At 38.7% G+C, this 22,196-nt stretch overlaps 1 protein-coding gene across 2 annotated transcripts in view; it reads right to left on the bottom strand.

Annotated features, from left to right (window-relative positions):
* Positions 1–12,050: 12,050 nt before the first annotated feature.
* KCNJ16 (potassium inwardly rectifying channel subfamily J member 16) overlaps positions 12,051–22,196 on the bottom strand; it is a 59,059-nt gene continuing 48,913 nt past the window's right edge. The window contains exons 1-2 of one of the 2 annotated variants that reach the window (XM_010353124.2): positions 16,170–16,247; positions 12,051–15,666 (exon numbers count right to left, since the gene is read on the bottom strand). In XM_010353124.2, coding sequence (XP_010351426.1) covers positions 14,317–15,573 — 1,257 coding nt within the window. In that variant the 5' untranslated portion in view covers positions 15,574–15,666; positions 16,170–16,247 and the 3' untranslated portion in view covers positions 12,051–14,316. Of the gene's footprint in view, positions 15,667–16,169; positions 16,248–22,196 lie in introns of those variants that run through there. The other variant, XM_010353123.2, reaches the window with a different exon arrangement.

Consider the following 22,196-nt stretch of genomic DNA (forward strand, 5'->3'; position numbering starts at 1 on the left):
TGTCATTCAAGCCTATGTCATTATCTATCTATCTATCTGTCTGTCTATCTATCTATCTATCTATCTATCTATCTATCTATCTATCTATCTGTCTGTCTGTCTGTCTGTCTGTCTGTCTGTCTGTCTGTCTATCTGTCTGTCTATCTATCTATCTATCTTTCTATCTATCTATCTATCTATCTATCTATCTGTCTATCATCTACCTATCTACCTACCTACCTATACAGATGGTTTCCAAATGTGCATCTTATGGATCTTTCTTTCACAACTCTAAATTCACATATACAACTTTCTAGTCTTTGTCACCCTTTGAGTATAAAATGGATATCTGACACACAACCTGGCCAAAACTGAATCTTAATTTTTACTGTCCCCCGTCCCCTGCCCCCAGATTCTCAAATTCTTCTTCAGGACCTTTGCACTAGTTTAGAATTCTGTTTCTTCAGGCATCCACATGGCTTGCTTTCTCTATTCTGGTTATCTGGGTAAACGTTACTGAGAGGTCTCTATTGACTACCCTACCTAAAATGGCAACTTATCTTTGCACCGGTATGTTTCTTTATTTTTTATTTCATTCCCCTTAATGGTACCTGACATTAATTGCAGTCATGCATTGCTGAGCAATGGAGATATGTTCTCAGAAATCCATCATCAGGTGATTTTTGTCATTGTGAGAACCTCATAGAGTGTACTCGCTCAGAGCTATTAATAGATGATATAGCCTGCTACATACTCTGTGATATGGCCTGTTGCTCCTAGGTTACACACCTGTACAGCATGTTACTGTACTGAATACTGTAGGAGTTTGCAACACAATGATAAGTATTTGTGCATCTCAATATAGAAAAAAGCACATTAAAAATATGGTTTTATAACTGTATAGGACTACCATTGTATATGTGGTCCATTGGTAATGAAGCATCATTAGACTTAGCATGAGTAAATATATTTGTTTCTTTACTTTCTGACTCTTCCACTATGTATATATAAACATATGTATATTTATATTTTATACAATTATATATCATACATATATATATTTGAGATGGAGTCTCAAATGGCTGGAGGGCAGTGGCGCAGTCTCAGCTCATTGCAACCTCCGCCTCCCAGGTTCAAGAGATTCTCCTGTCTCAACCTCCTGAGTAGTTGGGATTACAGGCGTGCACCACCACGCCAAGCTAATTTTTTTGTACTTTTTAGTAGAGATGGGTTTCACCATGTTGGCCAGGTTGGTCTCAAACTCCTGACCTCAGGTGATCTACCCACCTTGGCCTCCCAAAGTGCTGGGATTACAGGTGTGAGCCAATGCACCCAGCTGCTCTCCCACTGTATTTTAAGTTTTGTGAGGGAAATACTTTTTTTTTTATTTAGTTCATTATTACCTCCAAAATGTCTATAAATGATCTGACACATGATATATATGAATGCACGAATTAACGAATTTTATAAAAATCGAGTACTTGTTGAAAATTGTTATCTCACTGACTGCATTAATTTAAGAAAGAAAGAAATATATAAAAAAGGAAGGAAGACAAAGAAAAAAGAAAGAAAGGAATAAAGAAGGAAGGAAAGAAAGAAGAGAAAGAAAAGAAAGACTACTAAAAGAGGCGTGATTTACATTGGGAATTATTGTTCATTGCAATGAACTGTATGTAAGAATATAGAAGATATGAATTCTTGTATCAGATCTACTACTTAATAATTATGTGATTGTAAGTAAGACACCTTCTTCTGAGCCTTTCATTGATAAAGTGGTTAGAAGAAGTACATGGGAGATTCATTTTTAAAATTCTGTGAGTTACATCTGTCACTTATTATACCTATAAATAAGACAGTATTAGAGCATCTTATGATGGTACAGATTGGAATACTAAAAATGTATACATTTCACAGACAACAAAAATAAAAATAAGCACCATATATTGGCCATTTACTCTGTGCTAGATTTTGTCTTAAGGGCTTTTACAACATGTCATGTTTCATTTCATTGTCAGAACAATTTTATAAGGTAAGTACTTTAACCCCTACGTACTTTAACCCCTATTTAACAAGAAACGGAGGCTTAGATGTTTGAGTTTTCCTAAAGCCACACCATTAGTAATCTATTAGTAATTAGATTACTTGACCTCCTAGATTTCAATGTGAATTAAATGAGAGAGTGAAATGGACACAGAAACGGACAGAGAACGAGAGACTAATATGTAGAGAGTAAGAATAAGAAGTAGAAAAAAATCAGAGAAAAGAGAGAAATCGATACATATAAGGTCAAGAAACAAAGAAACAGACAAAGACACAGAGAGATGGATGGAGAGACTTAAAACCAACACTAGCATGGCAGTATATTTGTGAGAGTGCATTAAGTTATCTTATACACTACTTCTTTCTTTCTCTTTCTCCCCTCCTCCTCCACCCAAATTCTACACACACACCCCAATGTACACCCACAGCCACTACTTATAATGACAGAATTATGGAGACTTTGTTGTTTCTAATATTTTTATCTTTAATTAAAAAGAAAAATCACAGCCTTAATCAAATAAGCACTGATGGTATAAGATGGTGGCCATTAAATGTCTGAGTTTGTTACAAAATATATTATTTAGTTCCTAGCAGACAGTACTCTATGGGAAGGTGGCCAATCCTACCTTTCTCTGTTCATCACATCTGGATACTGACATAAGTAGGATTTAGAAAACAGAAAAATCCTTTAAACAAATATCACAATTCTTTGAAATGCATACAAATTATGAGATTATAATATACATATGTATAAAGCAAATATTCACTCATGCCATTAAAATCATATTTATTAAGCTATACCTATATATCCATTAGCGTGATTACTTTAACACAATATTGCTAATCGATGCCCAAATTTTGGCTGCCTTCCCTTGCAGTAAATAGAGTGTTGAATTATCTATTAGATGCTCAATGGATGCCATCCAGATTTTCATGTCTATATTTGTAGATTGAGAATGGCAGTCTAAAGAAACTACAATTTTATCTTCTAAATATATAATCCATGTTGAAGTAACTGGGGGAAATCCAGTACATGGAATCTATACTTAGAACAATGTTGTTAGTTGCTTTTCAGTGTCTGCTATTTTCTGACTTGAATGGTGCCCATTATATTTTGTTTATCGGTATGATTAACCCCAAGCATTCTAAGTTATTTTTCCAAATATCATTCCATAGCAGTGGGGGATAAATTAAAACTTAATGGATTTACTTCATGGAAAAAACATGTGTTCTCTTGTGACCACAAGGTGGCACAATAGTGACCAAAAATACTCAGCCTCCTAATAGAATTGCAATTACCAGAGGTATTTACATAATTGTTATTATTAATATTGTTATCACTACAATTATGACATTTCATAATTAAATATCACCCCAACCTTTGGGGAAAAGGCAGAGTGCTTTTGTTTATTTTTTGTCTTCTTTCTGCCTGCAACATCATTAATATTTGTTTTTCCTCCGATCTCCAGTCCCACTAGGACAAGCAGGTCCGCAGAGTTATCATTTTACTTATTGTTCAAAGGTTTAAAACAAAGAGTAATAACTTAAATAATAAGTTACACTTTTGAAGAAGGATAAACACAACTTAATATTGTTCAATGGATCTAATGCTGCTCTCCATTCAGTCTTAGTTATTTCATGACCATGCTAACATTTATTTATAATATAAGAATAAAAATACCATTCCAGAAACTTCGGCTTACACTACAGATTCAGATTTCTCCATTGAAAATTGCTGCTTTTCTGCATCTCATGCCAGGCACAATATTGGAAGAGATCCCAGAATATCCCAGTGTGGCCCTGAATTTATTTCGTGATGGCTTTGTATTGAGGACAGGCCATCTCTCATCATGTTCAGGAGACTGGGAGACCACTGATGCCTGGGAATCTAGGTGTTGCAATGATGGTGAGCTATGCTCACTTGAAAGGTATACAAGAGAAACTACCTTTTCCCCAAGTTAAAATGAAATACAGGCTAGCCAGGTACAGGTTGCCATTCATCAAACAAATCACCCACGTGAAGATGCACTCCTTTTTATTATTACTATTATTGTTATTACTGTTATTATTGAGACAGAAACTCTCGCTGTTGGCCAGGCTGGAGTGCAGTGGCACAATCTCAGCTCACTGCAAGCTCTGCCTCCTGGGTTCATGCCACTCTCCTGCCTCAGCCTCCCTAGTAGCTAGGAATACAGTTGCCTGCCACCACGCCCGGCTAACCTTTTGTATTTTTAGTAGAGACGGGGTTTCACCGTGTTAGCCAGGATGGTCTCGATCTCCTGACCTCGTGATCCACCCACCTTGGCCTCCCAGAGTGCTGGGATTACAGGCGTGAGCCACCACGCCCGGCTAACCTTTTGTATTTTTAGTAGAGACGGGGTTTCACCGTGTTAGCCAGGATGGTCTCGATCTCCTGACCTCGTGATCCACCCGCCTCGGCCTCCCAGAGTGCTGCGATTACAGGCGTGAGCCACCACGCCGGACCCTGATGCACTCCTTTATAATAACATGAAGGGTTAGTAGCATCCATAAATGAGCATTTTCCCCCAACTTCCCTAGATTAAGAGTTCTGGGATTTTACAAAATAACATGTATGAGGATGCCTTTTATTAGTTTATGTCATGAGTGTAAGGTGTCCCCATTGGAACTTTAGTGTTCTACCACAGTTATTACATTTTTCATGATGCTACTTTCTTCCTGCTATTACAATTGTAAAAGCAATGTTTCATCTTTTTTTAAATCAATTTTTGTGGTGTTTTTAAACAGCTTCAATTTTCCTGTTTAAAATAGACTCAATTTTAGAAGAGGGCAGTAATAGCCGAACTGAAAACTAAATTCAACAAATATTACTTCAACTGACTTGTCAAATTATTATCATGGGATGTGTAAAATGTACATCACAGTGAGTTGTACATTAAAGATTTTTAAAGTTGCACAAAGTATTGTAAAATTGGAACTTTCCAGCTGAATTCAGATGATACAGTAATTATGAGAATAGAAAAGACTGCACTAAAATATGTATGTACCTAACCCTGTTCAGTCTGCTGTAACAGAATGCCATAAACTGGATGGCTTATCAACAACAGAAATTTAATTCTTAGAGTTCTGGAGACTTGACAGTCCAAGATCAAGGCAGATTCATGGTCTCGTGAGAGTCTGCTTTCTGGGTCAGAGGCAGCACCTTCTCACTGTGTTTCCACAGGGTAGAAGGGGTGAGCGGCCTCTCTCAGGCCTCTTCTAAAAGGGCACTAATTTTACTCATGAGGCCTCCACCCCCATGAGTTAATCACTTTCCGAAGGCCACACCTCTGGATACCATCGCCTTGGGGGCTTAGGATTTCAACATGAGAATTTGGAGGGGACAGAAACATTTAGACCATAGTAATATGCCAATGAAATAAAAGCATTGTAAGTCAACAACAAAAAAATTAGGGCTACAAGTAGAGCGAGGAAAAATCAGCACATTTTGTGGCTGTAAAGAACCACAAAGTAATTTAAAGAACATCCATGTCGTTAATGTTCAGAAACAGTGGAACAAGGAGGTTATTTTCCCCCAAACCCACAGCTCATGAATGGCAGCCCTGAGATGGAAATCAATTTCCCTTGGGTGCAGGAGAAGAATATGATCTCATACATCAACCTTCATATCAAGATGAAAACATAAGATATTTTTTACAATTGTGATAATCAGTAGAGCATTACTATCCTACTGCTAATAATGCTTTTGCTTTCAAATTCCTCTAAAATACCTTGATATTACTAATATATATGGAAGAAAACAGAGAATATTCATTTACTGAATAACTCCTATCTGCCAGATAGTTGGATGTGTCTGTCTATACATACATATATATATGTGTATATTAGCATACTCACATATATTTATAGGTATGCTCATATATATGTGTTTGTGTGTAAGGGTATCCTAATATACTCTTTGCAATTAGCCCATAATATAGTTTGAATGTTTATTTCCTCCAAAATGCATGTAGGAATTGAATTGCCATTGTAACAGTATTACGAGGTGAAACCTTAGAGAGGTGATGAGGCCATGGAGGCTCTGCCTTCATGAGTGGACTAACGCCTTTATCACAGGAGTGGATTTGTTGTAAAAGGGAGATTTTGTCACCTTTCCTCTCTCTCTATTGCCCTTTCTTGTGTTTCCACCTTCTCCCATGGGATGACACAACTAGGAGGCTATCCCTCAATCATAGACTTCCCAGCCGCCAGAACTGTGAGTCAATAAATTTCTGTTCATTACAAGTTAATCGGTTGGTGGTATTTTGTTATAAGCAGCACAACATGGACGGAGAAAGCCCACAGGTAAATATGATTAACTCCATTTACACTCACGAAGAAACTAAGGTTCAATGACAATTAGAAAACTACCCAAGTTCATACAGCTGCCAAGGGGCATGCCTTTAAAAAAGGAATCTGAATCCACTTCTGCCTGATTTAACCATGATCTTCCTACAAACGTATGTCATACTTTAGAGAAAAAAATGAATTGTTCTTCTCCCATCTCAAATGTGCTCAACACACCTCTTCGTTCCCATCATGAGGTGTGGTTCTGTCTTCTGAGCAGTTTTTAAAAAGCTCTCTGGGATCCACCAGCACATCACAGGCCAGTGAGGTTTTTCAAGTTCAGTGAGCAGCAGCTTAGTTGAGTAGTGATGTGTTATTTTGGGATGATAAGCCTGCTCCTCTCAGGACCCCTCCAATTTAACTGGAACATGTTGAACAGTTTGAGAATAACACATGTTATTATGATATGAAGCAGTTAAGTACTTTTAGAAATGGCTTTAATTTAATGCCCAGTAAGTAGATAATGCGGGAGGATTATCCTGTATTATATGCAGTTTGATTTTTCCTCTGTTTGGTGCTATTCACTAAGCCTTAGGTGTATCTGAGTAGAGTAGTATTTTATTCTCAAAACTGTATTTTACTGAATGCTCATGCCTCCCACAATGGAAAGGATGTATGATATAAATCATCCAAAGTAATTTTGGTCAGATAGTACAGAAACCATTTACACTTGGATTGGGAATAATTTATATTTCTTCTACTAAATCGTTGCATGATTTTTCCTTTTTAATTTTTTTTTTTTTTTGATTAGGTCAATGTTAAAAGTTAAGGAATGTAAATTATGAAACACCAAAAGAGATGAGTTTGCTGCTGGCAGTATTAATTGCCTACAGTGTATTAGCATTCATTATGTGCTAGGCATTCTTCTAAGGACTATATAAATATTTTCTCACTAACCCTTTTAACAATTGTAAGGTGGTACTGTTACTTTCTTTACTTCACAGTTGAGAAAACTTGGGCCCAGAGAGGTTAAGTAAATTGCCGAAAGTGACACAGTGAGAAAGTAGTAGAACTAGGCCGGGCGTGGTGGCTCACGCCTGTAATCTCAGCACTTTGGGAGGCCGTGGCAGGTGGATCACCCGAGGTCAGGAGTTCAAGACCACTCTGACCAACATGGCAAAACTCCATCTGTACCAAAAATACAAAAAAATTAGCTGGGTGTGGTGGCGCGCACCTGTAATCTCAGCTACTTGGGAGGCTGAGGCAGTAGAATTGCTTGAACCTGGGAGGTTGAGGTTGCAGTGAGCCAAGATCGCACCACTGCACTCTAGACTGGGTGACAGAGTGAGACTCCATCTCAAAAAAAAAAAAAAAAAAAAAGTAATAATAATTAATTTTTGAAAAAGAAAGTAGTAGAACTAGAATTCAAACTTAAGGCATTTGATCCTTAATTCTGCACCCTTAAATTTGTAGCTTAATACAGAAAGGAAATCTATAGCTAAGGAAACTGAGAATCAGAGATAGCAGCTTAGTTGCTCCAGGTGGCACAGTTAATAAGCAGCTATACTCAGCCCAAGTCTGTGTGATTCCCTCAGGTTGGGCTATTTTCTTCATAGCACTTGTTTCAAGAAGGGAGTACGTCCATTTAATGATAAAAATGAAAACAACAACAACAAAAAAAAACTCTGTTGTTCCAAAAAATAAAAATAAAAATAAAACAAACAAACAAACAAAAAACCCTGTTGCTCCTTGTGTTTGCTTATTCTTTTAGGCTGGCCCTGCCAAAAGACTAAATATTTCTGCTTCCAAGGTAAAAGGCTTGGTGGCAATAAATCAGTGCACATAGGTGTGCCTCACTGTACATTAGCATTTCCCTGAAACGGTGCAAGCTTTTTTTTTTTTTAATTCAATCATTGTTGTTTGTGCACATTTTGAAGAAGTTTATCTTCCTTTATCAAGGCTCTTAGCAGCTGCCTCCCACACTTGTTTCTTTTTTTTTTTTTTTTTTTTTTTTTTTTGAGATGGAGTCTCACCCAGGCTGGAGTGCAGTGGCGTAGTCTCGGCTCACTGCAGCCTCCGCTTCCTGGGTTCCAGCAATTCTCCTGCCTTAGCCTCCTGGGTGGCTGGAATTACAGGCGCATGCCACCACATCCACCTAATTTTGTATATTTTAGTAGAGATGGGGTTTCACAACCATGTTGGCCAGGCTGGTCTCAAACTCCTGACTTCAGGTAATCCATCTACCTCGGCCTCCCGAAGTGTTAGGATTATAGGCGTGAGCCGCTGTGCCTGGCCACTTCTTTAAATACTTAATGATCAATAGTACTTCTAGAAAATACTGGCTTGAAATGATCATTTGTACTGATTAAAAAATAGCAATATTTCCACCTTGGGCAGCATCAGGTCTGCTTGTTGCCCCAGGTTGGTCACTGGTAATTGTGTTTTCTTCCTCTGTCCCTCCATGTCTGTCACTCTTTAGGCAGATAACTCCCGCGTTGGAGGTTTCCTCCTACATAAAAAGGGATCTGATTAAATGAGCTGATGTCCTCCCGATACCCTAAAAATCTTTGGTTCTGGAATTAGCGGCTAGCAGAGGTTAGCTCTGTCCTTCCCCCGGCCCCTATGACTGGCCTCCCTTCCCTAGGCCAACTAGTGTCAGAAAGAATCAACCAGCAGCACACTAAATAATTGATCTTCAACATGTGCTTCTAATTCAAATAAAGAGCATTTAACCACAGTGAGTATCGCATGTGACTGAAGTATTTTATGTGGAAATTTGAAGATTTCTGATAACTTGCTGTAAAGAAGTTTTCACAGTGACTAAATCTCCAGCAGCCCTTTCTATCTCAAGTTCAAGTTACTTAGACAGTGATTAAAGACCTTTTATAGGCCCCTGTGGTAAATGATAGCATAGAGGAAAAAAAAAAAAAGCATTCGTTGGCTATGTAATTTAGCAAGACTTAATCTATCTGTTTGAGTTTTCATCCATCGGGCTTGCTGAAATACTTAAAATAATTAACCTGTTTCTCTGCAGCCTGAAGTGTCCCCAGAGTTTCCATTCCAGGCCTGAGATGAGTGATTATCCAGCACAGATTGCCTTATTTATTTGGAAGACTCTCCATCTCAGTCCAGCTGCTTTTTCTTGGGACAGCAGACAGACCCTGGACACGGTATCCTTTTACGTTACAGTATTTACAAAGTAGAATAAATCAGTGAGATCCAAGAGCAAAAGGCTATAGTTTATTGTATTCACTTTATTTTTGTTTTTTTCTACTGTCCCTGCTAGGTGCTCAGCAACTGAATCTATCGAATTTCAAAACATGTAGAGGTGTCGACGTAAGTCTCCAAACTCCGCACAGAGAATCCCAAACCACAAGTTTGGACATTTCCAAGGAAAGCAGCACAGGGTGGCAGGATGAGGCAAGAGGCTGCTTACTCCAAGCCAAATCTCATGACCCAACCGCATAGTCATAAGAGGAGTGCGTTCAGTTGCTTTAGGAAACCAAGAGCAGTGAAAGAAACACTTGGGAATTTACTGGTAGATAAGGTTTTTCTGATCAAAGAAAAGCTACAAAGTAATGCAGACCAAGGATGGTTTCTGGGCAGCATTATGATTATGTATTTTTAGGAAAATGCCCCTTCTAAGAGACCTTACTTGCTGTCTGCCCACAGATTTATCTGAACTGAATCTCGGTTACTAGTTTTTGCTTTCAAAGACCTCCTATCTAGGGGAACATTTGAAAAGAATTTACCAAGCACTTCCCTGCTGCATAATCTGTCAGTGTGTTCTGTGTTGACGCCAACTTGCATTTTACATGTGAAGCCAAAAGCTCTCTTCTCGGGAGCCTGGGTCATACTGCTCCTTTAAAAATGAAAGTGAGAGAGAGAGAGGCCACGCTGATTTTAGAATTGAGTCAGGGCTTTGTGATTTATAGAATACTGAGGGTGAATAGGCGTGGTTTCTAGATATCCACAGGCAAATCTTACCCTAAAAGACACAGGACTTTGCACACGCCTTGCAGAACATTCAGAACAGAAGAATCAAGGCTTGTAACCGACGAGACTCATAGATAGAATATATTAAACTGAGTAGAATCTGGTGCCTAATAATTTACATAAAAGTGGCCCAGAGAATCTACTCAGCACATGTCCTGGCCAACTCAGAAATTAGGAAATACAAATATTTAAAGAAAAATCTGGATTCCTCTGTGTGTATTTGAAATCCTCTCAAATATTCTAAATGGATGCAGTTTGGTCTTGGTAAGGGATAGAGGGCCTGAGATAGTATTAGCGGAGTTTTATTTTTTTGCCCAAGTTGTGCAGTGCCTGCTTCATCGAGGTTTCTGTGGATTTTAGACCATTCACCCTTAGTGAAAGTCCCAATAAAACACGGAATGTAATTATGTTGGGGGGAAGAAAGAAGCAAAAGAGCAGGAGGCCTGGTTAATCCTTTTATCAAGGTAGGAAAGAAAGAAAAGGAAAGAAAGAAAGAGAGAGAAAGAAAGGAAAGAAAGAAAGAGAAAGAAAGAAAAGAAAGAAAGAAAAAGAAAGGAAAGAGAAAGAAAGGGAGAGAGAGAAAGGAAAGAAAGAAAGAGAAAGAAAGAAAGAGAACGAAAGAAAAGAAAGCAAGCAAGCTATTTCCACAGTGATTGACTTCATCAACTGTCATGGACAAGCACAAGTTGGACCTAAGTTGTGCATCATTTTTTTTTCCTACCAGCCTTGTTTCCTGGATAATTTCCCTTAGATATATTGCTCACTGTGTCAATTATAAATCATATTTATTTTCACTCGTGAAAAAGACGTCTGGAGATATGCAATCTAAGGCTGCAGTCTTTCCTACTTTTCTAGTTTCCCTTGTGGGGGTGTCCTTGATTTGCATTCTTACAAGGTGGCTTCAAGAACATAAGCTACCAAGTTAGAAGTCCAGATGGAGAGAAGGGTGAGCAGGAAGAGGAACAGGGCATCTGCCAGCCAAGTCAGCTTAAAAGCTTTCATAAAAGCCGCACCCAAAGATTCCTGCTAACATCTCATGTGCCAGAACTATGCCAGTTAACCCTACCCTCCAGCAACCTGCATCGGGACTGGAAATACAGCTGTAATTTTTTTTTTTTTTTAACCTGAACACATTGTTTTCCAATTAGGAATTTGTCAGGGAAAAGAAGATGATTGGAGAGTCAATGAAATGGAAGTTTAAAATATCCAGCTTACTATGTTATTGTGGGGATTAAATCTATGCGTAAATCACTTGATAATACTCACTAATCTGGTGGCACATGAAAATAGTATTTCCTTCTCTCTCCCTAGTCTTACTTCTTCAGGGCCCTGTTCAGAAACCAGAGCACACAGTGGAGCAACACCTTGATGCCACAATTTGTTTTTTATCTAATTAGCTTCACTGAATAATTTCATTTTGGGGGAAAAAGTAGATGGCATAAGAAAAAATACTCACCCAACTTCTCGCTATTGGTAGGGCATTTGAAACTAGAATTGCCATTTTACATAGAACCTGCTTGTGATACTTACAGAAACAACCAACTTTTACTTCAGATATACCTGTTCTACAAGCTTTAAAAAAAAACAACACAAAAATGCTTTACAATGCTGCCTATGTTCTATTTATACGAAGCAGCATTCTTATTTTTGGTGCACTATACCCAGTGCTGACCGCATCAGCAAAGATAACTTATACCATTGAAAATATAGGTATATACACACTTTTTGCATTAAGATCTTTATTATTAAGTAACTCACTGGGGTTGTCAAGTATGTTATAAAATTACACAGATAATTAGAGATAAATATCACATAGAAATGCTGATTTTACATTCTCTTCTGAGTACAAGCATTTGATTATAGAGGCTCAGAGCACAACAAAATGTATTTCACGGGACATTGATGCCCCATTCTGATATTGACAAGGCAAACATTAGCAGTAGCGGACTCAACAAAGCAAAGCAAGGTGACATGAAACTAGATGTAGGTCAAAGGTAAAACAAGCTAAAAAATTTTTAAGTGTTTTTGTCTATTGTCATGGTGACTGTTTTCTACTTACAAGATTGCAGTACTCTAATTTAGCCAAGTAATTGCTGCTGTACAATCCAAATCTACAGCGTGCATAATTTTTTAAATGGAGTGTGCATTCCTCAAGCAGGACTAAAAATCATCTTACTTGGGTCTCTAATATTAAGCTTCAGAACTGTTTCGCAACTTTTGACCTGAACAAATCTCTTATCCATAAAACAACAGGAATAAAAGATTGCACATGTGCATTTAAAAAGTAACTGTATTACTCCCAGGCCAAAAAAAAAAAAAAAAAAAAAAAACGAGGGAAAAGGAAGGAGAAAGGGAAGGATGGGGGAGGAGGGAAGAAAAACAAAAAAAGAAAAAAAAAAAGAAAAGAAACAGAAAGGCACTCTATCTACCTATACCTATATATTTTACTTTTATTTATAATCTTGGACTATGTGATTTGGTTCATTCACTTGTGTGTTTTAATTTAAATTGAGAGAGAGAGAGAAAGAAAGATTTTCCAGAAAAAGCAAAAACTGGGTGTGTGTGTCTGTGTGTGTGTATTTAAATGAAATAAATAATAAAAACTGTGTCACATACTTATTGCCAGTGCAGCAACAATGTAAAACAGACACAAAACACAAAAAATTCTGAATGTACCTAATATTTCTTTGATTTATAAAGTTTAAAGTGACTCTACTCATAGGCCAGTGGGTGTGGGCTTAAAGTAATCATGATTAACATCTTTTAATATGAGAGTATACAACTTTATCTCATGTTATAAAATTTAAGAAATTTCATTGTACTCAGATTATCCACTTACTGTGCATTAAAATCACTTTAATTGAATTCTATCTCACAAAATCCTTCATTTAAATGGTTGTTCCAAGTTCAATAAAAGAGTTTCTTGCAATCCACAACTTGAGTAATTTGTGTCTTCTACGGTAACCAAGATAAGAAGCATACATAAAGGCTTCTGGGCACAAATAAGTATCTCCCTCCCCTCCCCACAAAAAGGTTCTATCCTTTATGTAGCAGCCAAAGTTGCAATCTTTCGGCACTAGCAAGCTAGCAACAGTTTCTCTCCAAGGCTCTGAGAATGTTTCTCGCTGCTAACCATCCCCTCACCTCATCTATATGATCCTGTCCTTTGGTCACATCCTGGAAGAAGGGGGAACATGAACATAGAACCTCCCCTTCTCAGAGAACCTAGCAAGGTCATGGTTGCCTTATTTCTGGTCTCCATTTGTTGGAGTCAACCAGAGACTTTAAGAGAGAAATGCTGCTCTAAATACTGTTAACTTTTCTTCTGCCTCATCAGTTAGAGAAAAAATCGCTTCTAGCTCTCATTGATCACTACCTGGACAAGTGGCAGTGGAATTGGTGGTGTGGACAATTTCTTACAGCCACTAGCTATGCTCGCTGAAACGAAGACTATCCAAGTGGCAAACCTAGTGACTTGAACTGGTGAGCTGATTTCACAGTTATATTTCTCAACATTACAGCTTACTGAATGCATCTTTTGCATATCTTGGTTAGATATCATACTTTTTATAGCAAATCTTCATTGTATTATCAATGTTGACATATTTAAAAATATATTATTTATGCTGCCTTACTTGTCTTTTCATTTTTATTTATTCTAGCCTCCTTCCTGCCTTCATATCCCCATATTTGAATACTACACCTCCAACTGAAGATACAAGTATATAAGATAATAAAAAAGATACATTTTAATCAATTAGGCTTCTTAATAGCATTCTTAATTCAAAATTGGCTAACAAGAAAAATTTTAATAATCGAGAACTATGGAATTTTTAGATTATCTTTTATCAAGTTTGACTTACTCTACTTACCCAGCATCATCATAAAACATAGCTAAAACACTTTCAAAAAAGCCATGTTTACAACGACTTGCCTACGGTGATTGGCTGGAAGATAAAATGATTAAGTGGTAGCCCTCATAATCACAATTTAGGACTACATTTGGGATTCTACAGAGATTCTGTTTAAAGTCAGGAGAGCTTTCTGATAAGGTGTTTCTCTATACTCATGTGTGGCAGAAGTGGTGGTTTCCTCAGGATTTTCACAGCTGCTGACAATGGCAACGGCACTAAATGACCTTCGTCTCGCCTTGGTGTCTGATGTGCAGGATCCTCGAACTGGTGGTGCCTTTTCTATGTGGAGCTGCTGGTCTTTCCAGTCCAATTGCTTGGCACTGCAAAACGGGGCATATACTTCCACACTTCCTTCAAACTGTAAGCAGTTCACTTTGTAATACTTCCTCTTAACTTCCAAGACATCATTAAACCTATGGCCCCAGAGAATTTCTCGGGGAACATAGGAGCTTCTAGATTGGTGGGATGTTCCAGTGGAATCACCAGTATAGATAAATGTCACCAAAATCTCAAAGTTATCTTTGGCTACTGCTTTGCGGTCAAGGGCATACAGAGGGCTCTCGTGGTCAATTTCATGGACAATAGTTACTGGGGTGACCAGGATGATTTGGTCATTGACTAATTTGAGGTCTTTAAATGCCATTGTCATCCTCCCTTCACTGTCTTCTGTGTAGCGGAGAAGTTGGGCTCTAACCGTTCCTTCTATCACGTGGTTTGGCCGAAAATCACCAATGCGCCACATGAGGCAAAGCTTCCCATCTCTCATGCCTATAAGTGCAAAGTAGCTGAAACGAATGGTTTGGGCTCTCTTTCGAGCAGTTGCCATTTTGGCCAAGGCGGCTCCAATGATAAAGGTATTTATGATGCAACTTAAGATGGACTGGAGGATCACCATGAGCACGGCCACAGAGCATTCTTCAGTAACACAGCGATAACCATATCCTATGGTGGTTTGGGTCTCAAGGGAGAACAAAAAGGCCCCTGTGAAAGAATGGACGTTGTCCACACAAGGTGTGATGTCTGGATCATTTAATAGATCGCCATGATGAAGGGCTATGAGCCAAAAGACAGAGCCAAATATCAACCATGAGAGAATGTAAGATAAAGAAAATATCACAAACATATGGCGCCACTTAGTGTCCACAAGAGTGGTGAAGATGTCAACCACATAGCTTCCCCATTCTCCAAAAATGTGCTTGAAGTAGACATTACAGCTGCCATCTTTGTGAAGCAATCGTCGTCTGGCTCTTCTCTTCTCAGCTATAATGTGCTCTGGTGGGTAGCCTGGGTATTTTGTGTCCACATTGACAATATGATACCTGCTGCCGTAATAGCTCATTCTTTGCTGTGCCCTTAGGGATCCAGGTGAATTTTGTGGTAGTAAGAATTCTAGATGTGTTGCTATTTCTTGGTTTGGGTTTTCAGTTAGAACCTAAACAACAACAGCAACAAAAACACACTTTTTAGCTTTTGATGTCCACCTTTATAGAAATTTGCCAAATTTGGAGCAGTGTCATACCATCTAAAATAGCTACTACTTCATCTGAACATTAGCGGTACAGTATTGATTACTCATTTCAGTTTAGAATTCAACCAGTCATTATAGAGGCAAAATATGCAATTAGAGAAAATAACATTTTTATATATGAATAAGGCTTGAGTAAACACTATGATTATCCCAAATGATGCCTCACTAACTTTTCTGACCTGATATAAAAAAAAAAAATCTGCTTTATTTTTGTAAACTCTTCTTGCATGAGGGTATTTAGAAAACAAAGTAATTGCTGATATGAAAAGGCAAAATACCATTCAGATATGTGTCTAGCAGTCATAAACTTCCTAACTGTTTAAATCAGGTTTTTCCTTAAGAGTTTCTACTTTCATATCATAATGTAACTTTCATAATCGCTACTGTTGTAATAGGTAATCCCTCACCTTCAGCACCTGGCGCGTCCTCTCTCTTCCACGGAGGCTCTTCTTCCTTGTGTACTTCCCAGGACAAACAGAACTGACAGGAGCACTACTTCACATTAAACCCATTTCCCCCTAGCTCCAGCTTTAGTCTTGAAAGAAAAGAAAAAAAAAATCCATCTTTCTTAACCTCAGTAGCTAAAACTACTCCCAGGTAAGCTTTCAGAAAGGTGTAAAATTGCCTCTGCCTTTGTCTCATAACATCCATCCTTTTTTTTTTTTCTTTTTTTTTTTTTTTTTTTTTTTTTGACACTGGCAGCTCTTCTCTTTCCTTCTGAATAGAGTCCCAAAAATTTGCCAAAGTTGCTAATCTCATTTCTCTCTTAAAGGGAGCACACTACAACTGAACCCTTCTCTCTGGCTTTTCAGTGTTTTCCTGATACTTTCACAGATGTCCTTAGGCAAAATAATTTTTCTCCTTCCAAATTCAGTCTTGAAAAGATCAAGGCAGAACATGCAGCTCTTAACATTTTTAGCATCCATGGTATAATAGGCCAATAGATGTCCCAGCTCAAGTCAAAGTGAAATTTAAAACTGCAACATCAAAATCATCTTGAGTTACTCCTATGCAAAACAAAAGAAATAGAAGTATTGTAGCCAATTTTAATAGCTTAGTAACTATTAGAATATGGGTTTTACAGTCTACCTGTGCTAGATGGGATGAAGGGAGTACAATGGGGAGACTTTAGGGAATCTTGCCTCTCTATTGCATAGAAAATGCACTATGAATAAATACTATTCCTGACATAAAGACCCCTTGGAACGAACCAGGGAAATTCATCACTAAATACGTGTTCAGCACCTTCTCTGCTGCAAAAGGACAGAAAGAGTTAACTTCCCTCCAGTGAAAAAGAATCAATTTTCTTTTCCTCCAGGGATCAGGCCCACTTTACAATAAACTCTTTGTTTAATGCACCACTTACAAGGATGGACTCCGCTTAAAGCCAGAAACTCCTGTAAGGCATGTATGGGTTTATCTCTGTCCTCTACCTGCCTGTCGGCCACTTCACTCAACCATCATCCAGATCAGTTTTGATCTGTTACATCCTCTCCTTTCTCAGCACTTCAACCAGGTTCGGGGGGAACCAATTGCATAATTCCCGGATGTGACCTAGGGCTGCGAAAATGCTTACTGGACAGTTCAATGTAAAATATTTCCACAACTTTTGTCCACAATAACAACCATGCTTTGGAGGTTTCCATCTGTCTGACTTGTCATTGAACAATATTTTACAAACAGAAGAAGCTGATGTATGGTTCTCAGTGTCCACTCTCTCAACTGGTCATAGGAGGCATGAAAATGGGATGAAGTATAATCAAAGGCCCATATGATTTCAAATTAAAAAGCAGATATGGAGATAGAATTATTTTCTTGTTAAATGTGTCCAACCTAGTTCCTTCAAGCGAACTACACACATGGTGGAAGTCTGAGAGTTAGAAAACACCGTTTCATAAATCAAGAGCTACTGTGTGACTCTGCTCTTTCCTGCTGCCAAAAAAATAAATAAATAAATAAATAAATAAATAAGTAAAAGGTTTTATTTGAAATGGCATTCAGTTGGCATCATTTTGAATTCCAGGGGTACCAGCAACTGTTATAAACAAGCCTCTTTCAAAACACCTTCCAAAGTGAATGAATTTTCAATTAATACAAGTTACAAGTGAACAAATTTGTGTGTGTGGAAAATGTACCATTGAATAATGTAACAATTTGAGAGATACAAGTTACAACTGAAAATTTGGCCCCAAACTCGTGTTTCCTGATGTGGTTTCATTACTGTGATCATTAACTTCAACTTAGCCAAAGACAAGCATTCAGATTCTGTTTAGGTCTATACACTTATCCTTTTCTTGAATCTCCAACTATATAAATAACACATTTTTAAAAAGACAGTTGTCTTTAGGCCAAATGATCAATTGTAACCAAATAAATCATATATAATCTGACCCATTTCTCAGCCTACCCAATGAGCAAAGAAGTCTATGGAGGCCTTTTGGTCATACTGACTAGATGAAATATTTATTAGTTTCCTATTTAGTATTTCATGTTAATTTGAGCTTTTTGCCAACTGTTTACCATTAAACAATAGAGGCTAGCATTTGTTGATTGACTGGAATTTTGTATTTACCATTTGTGTTTCTTAGGATTAAAACTCAGCCTTAAAAGTGCTTCGATGCTTGCGTAATTTTCTTGTCGCCATCAATGCCACCATGAGAAAGCATTTGCAGTGTTCCTACTTTTGTAATTTTTTGCATGCTGCTCCCTAGAAACCTATGGTGGCTATTGAAAGACTTTACCCTGGGCCTGGAAGCTGCCAGGTGGGTGGTGAATAACTCCTCCCTTCTTAGGCCCAGTCCCAAGGCTGAAGACCACTTGCACCACCAGCCTGCATCAGCAAGATAGCAGAAACAGGAAGAGAGGAGCCGGAAGACACGTACCTGCTGAAGATCGAGAGAGAGGCCGTCCTGGTACCGCATAGCAGTTATATCAGACTAAGACACTTCCTGTTTACAGGAGACTATATAAACCCCTGCTCCGTGCTTATTTGGTGCGGACGCCATTTTAGGCCTCAGCCCGTGTGCGCCCAGGCGCTCATTAAAACAGCGTGTGGCTCCATACCGCCTTGTGGTGTTTGTTGGCGCGCTCTTGGGGTTCGAACTGATACAACAGCCTTGCAGCTATTTCATTGGTTTAAAGGTTTTTTTTTTTTTAATTGCAAATGAAAATTACTATCAACTATCATTACAAAGCTGTAGAATATAAAGTTCAAAAGAAAACGCTGAATCAGGTAAGGTCTATTCTGCCATGTAATAATGACAAAGGTAGTAAAAGCATAGCCATTTCTTTGCTTAGAAATGACTTAGAGTTCTTTTATAGATGAGGCTAGAGAAGAGGCAGTGCCCTTAGGATGGTGAAGGGTTTCCTCAGAATACCATCAACGTTTATTAAATGCGCACAGACACTGAGGAAAGCAGCGAGTGACTCCCTGATTTACTTCATCCCATGGGGAGGACTGAGAGAGGGGAAGGTAGAAGGGACAGTAACCCCAACCCTGATAACCACTTTTCTCGTATCTTACTCCTTGTCTTAAGCTCAGATACAGAAACATTTCTTAAGCTACTGTGACTAGCAGGATCTGCTTTTAGGCCTCAGCTTTCTAAATCTTTGTGTGTATTTAAGGAGAAACTTAATAATTTAGCACATTTCAAGTAAGCTAAACACAACAAGGAACATTCTCAACATAACATGCACATCCTGCTTATTTGTCCCAGTTTCCAGTACACAAACGCGTCTCAATTAGACTCATCAATTTTGAAACAATTCCTCTGCCATTTTGCCACCTCCTCTCAAAGTCAGCAACCTACCAGGTAAACTCCTCCTGTAGATTGCTCTTCAAAGGTAAGCTCAGACCGAGGGTACCATACAGTGATTAAGACACTGGTGATAAAACTAGATCTTTCCTCTAGCATCTACTTAACATAATATATTAATAAGACTTATGTGCTTTGTATACTTGGAGATGCACCACAAAAAAGGTCTAAAATTTCTTCAAAAAATCCAGTTCTGAATGGCTGTGGTCTTTGAGGTAACAAGTGCCTTCTTTACCATGTAAAGGACCTGAGGTAGCTAACACATGAAGTCCTCAGTATTCAAGTTACTTTCCTGACAACTATAAGATGAGATAAGTTTTGGTGGAAATTTGAGAGCTGATGGGGTGGAGAATAGAAGAGATGGCCTAATTCTGTATGCAGGTCATTGCCTTTGAAGACAGGCTTAGGTGGAGCTCTGAGGGAGGGGGAGGAGACAGGGGAGGATGGGACCCAGGGTAGGTGAAGAGTAGGCCAGTAGAGGAAGGTGCAGTTGGATGGTACATTTGGGTGCTGAGAAGCAAAGAGAGAGAGAGGTATTAAGAGTTAGGACAATGCTGGGCCAAATTAGGCTATGTGGCTATTTTGCTCAAAACCTGTTTTACAACTTTTTGCCTTTGCCCTAGAATTATGCAGGAGCCTGAGACCTGGAATCCTCCTAAGATATTCAGACCTGCTTAAGTGGAGCTCTTCATTTGGCTACTGAACTCTTGCTTTACCCAGAACCTACCAGATAACTGTCCATACTTCTCCAAATACTCCCTGACTCTCTAACTTAAGTTCCTCCTTTGGTGACAAGTCAATGGCATTCTCAGGTTTCCTTCTCATCCCCAGAGCAAGTTGTCCTACACCTTTTCTTCCCTTTCTGTTCTCTTCTCCCTCTCAACTCTAACCTCTAATCCTAATCCACCATTTTGGTGAATGTGGATTTTACCCCTCTCCTGATATAACTCTACAGTTTCTCCTCCTGAATCAGTATAAGAAAACCTTGTGCCAGTTTGCTATAGAAAGGGGTTATAATATGTTATGAGCAAACAACTAAACTGAAAGCAGGAGCTGGGAAGAAATCCAGTGTAACAGCATCACTAGTAACATCTGGAGATCCTGTTTCTAGCCCAGTTTTTCCTTAAGTAGTATCTACATCCTGATTTTAAATCGTACCTCTCCCCAAATGTTGCTCTGTTTTATAAAGAAGTAGAAGAAATGTGGAATCTGGGATTACGTTTCTCCATGGTTCTGGATCTCAAGATTGCACCAAAACAATATAAATTGTAATTTAAAGTTATCTAGTTTAGAAATCAAATTCCCTTAATATTAGTTTGGTGCAAAACTTAAAACCACGATTATTTTGCACCAATCTAATGAATAGTCTAAAATAAAATGGTTTTCGGTATTGCAGAGAGGGCCTGAATTAGGAGGCAGACCCCAGTTCCAGGTCTGCCCTCAACTTCCTGAGCATCTTGTAGAAGTAACTTCTCTGAGCCTCATGGTACTCATTCATGAAATAAGGTTATGATACCTCTGTCACCACATTACTGTGAAGTTTGAATGAGATAATGAATGGGAAGCCACCTTTTAATGGGTCAGATGCACAGGAGTCATTCAATAATTATTGCTTGAATCTGAACCCTGTTGTCAAAGGTATTCAAACGAGGGGGCCTCCATCTTGGAATAGGAGCTGGGTAAAATGAAGCTGAGACCTACTGTGTTGCATCCCCAGGAGGTTAGGCATTCTTAGTCAACAGGATATTTACAGTTTAAAGAATCAGTTAATCATGTTTACTGAACAGACCTACTACCTAACAGACCCAGGAAATGTCCTGATGTCCTGATATCTTAAGAACAAAAGCATTCTTAAACTAAGAATCAGTTTCGCTTTAAAGATAATAATATAGATTCTTGCAGAAGACTGTAGTTACACAAAAATTAATAATCCTTTGTCAAAAGCTCTTGTAGTAAATCACATCTCCCCCATGAATTTTTTCCTTTGTTATCTTATATATATAAAAGCATTGCGCCCAAAGTGGGCATGTTCCTCTATCTGGTTTTTTGAATGCTCTGCCCTGTCTATACAGTACCTATTCTTTATTCTTTCATTCCTCTGTTTTCTATTTTTCTTTTCTTTGAGACGGAGTCTTGCTCTGTCTCCAGGCTGGAGCGCAGTGGCGTGATCTCGGCTCACTGCAACCTCCACCTCCCGGGTTCAAGTGATTCTCCTGCCTCAGCCTCCCGAGTAGCTGGGACTACAGGTGTGCACCACCACGCCCAGCTAAATTTTTTTTGGATTTTTAGTACAGACGGGGTTTCACCATGTTGGCCAGGATGGTCTTGATCTCTTGACCTCGTGATCCACCCTCCTTGGCCTCCCAAAGTGCTGGGATTACAGGCGTGAGCCACGACACCCAGCCCATTCCTTTGTTTTCTTAATAAACTTTTTTTCACTTTACTCTGTGGACTGGCCCCGAATTCTTTCCCGTACAAGATCCAAGAACCCTCACTTGGGGTCTGGATCAGGACCCTTTTCCAGTAACACCATGAGAGCTGAGTTTCATCCTCTGTAGAATATCAGAACACTTGCTTTCACTCTCTCAAAGGGTGCTCCACTGGCAGAACACTGGCAGA

Source organism: Rhinopithecus roxellana, chromosome 19, assembly GCF_007565055.1.
Source record: "Rhinopithecus roxellana isolate Shanxi Qingling chromosome 19, ASM756505v1, whole genome shotgun sequence".
NCBI classification, from domain to species: Eukaryota; Metazoa; Chordata; class Mammalia; order Primates; family Cercopithecidae; genus Rhinopithecus; species Rhinopithecus roxellana.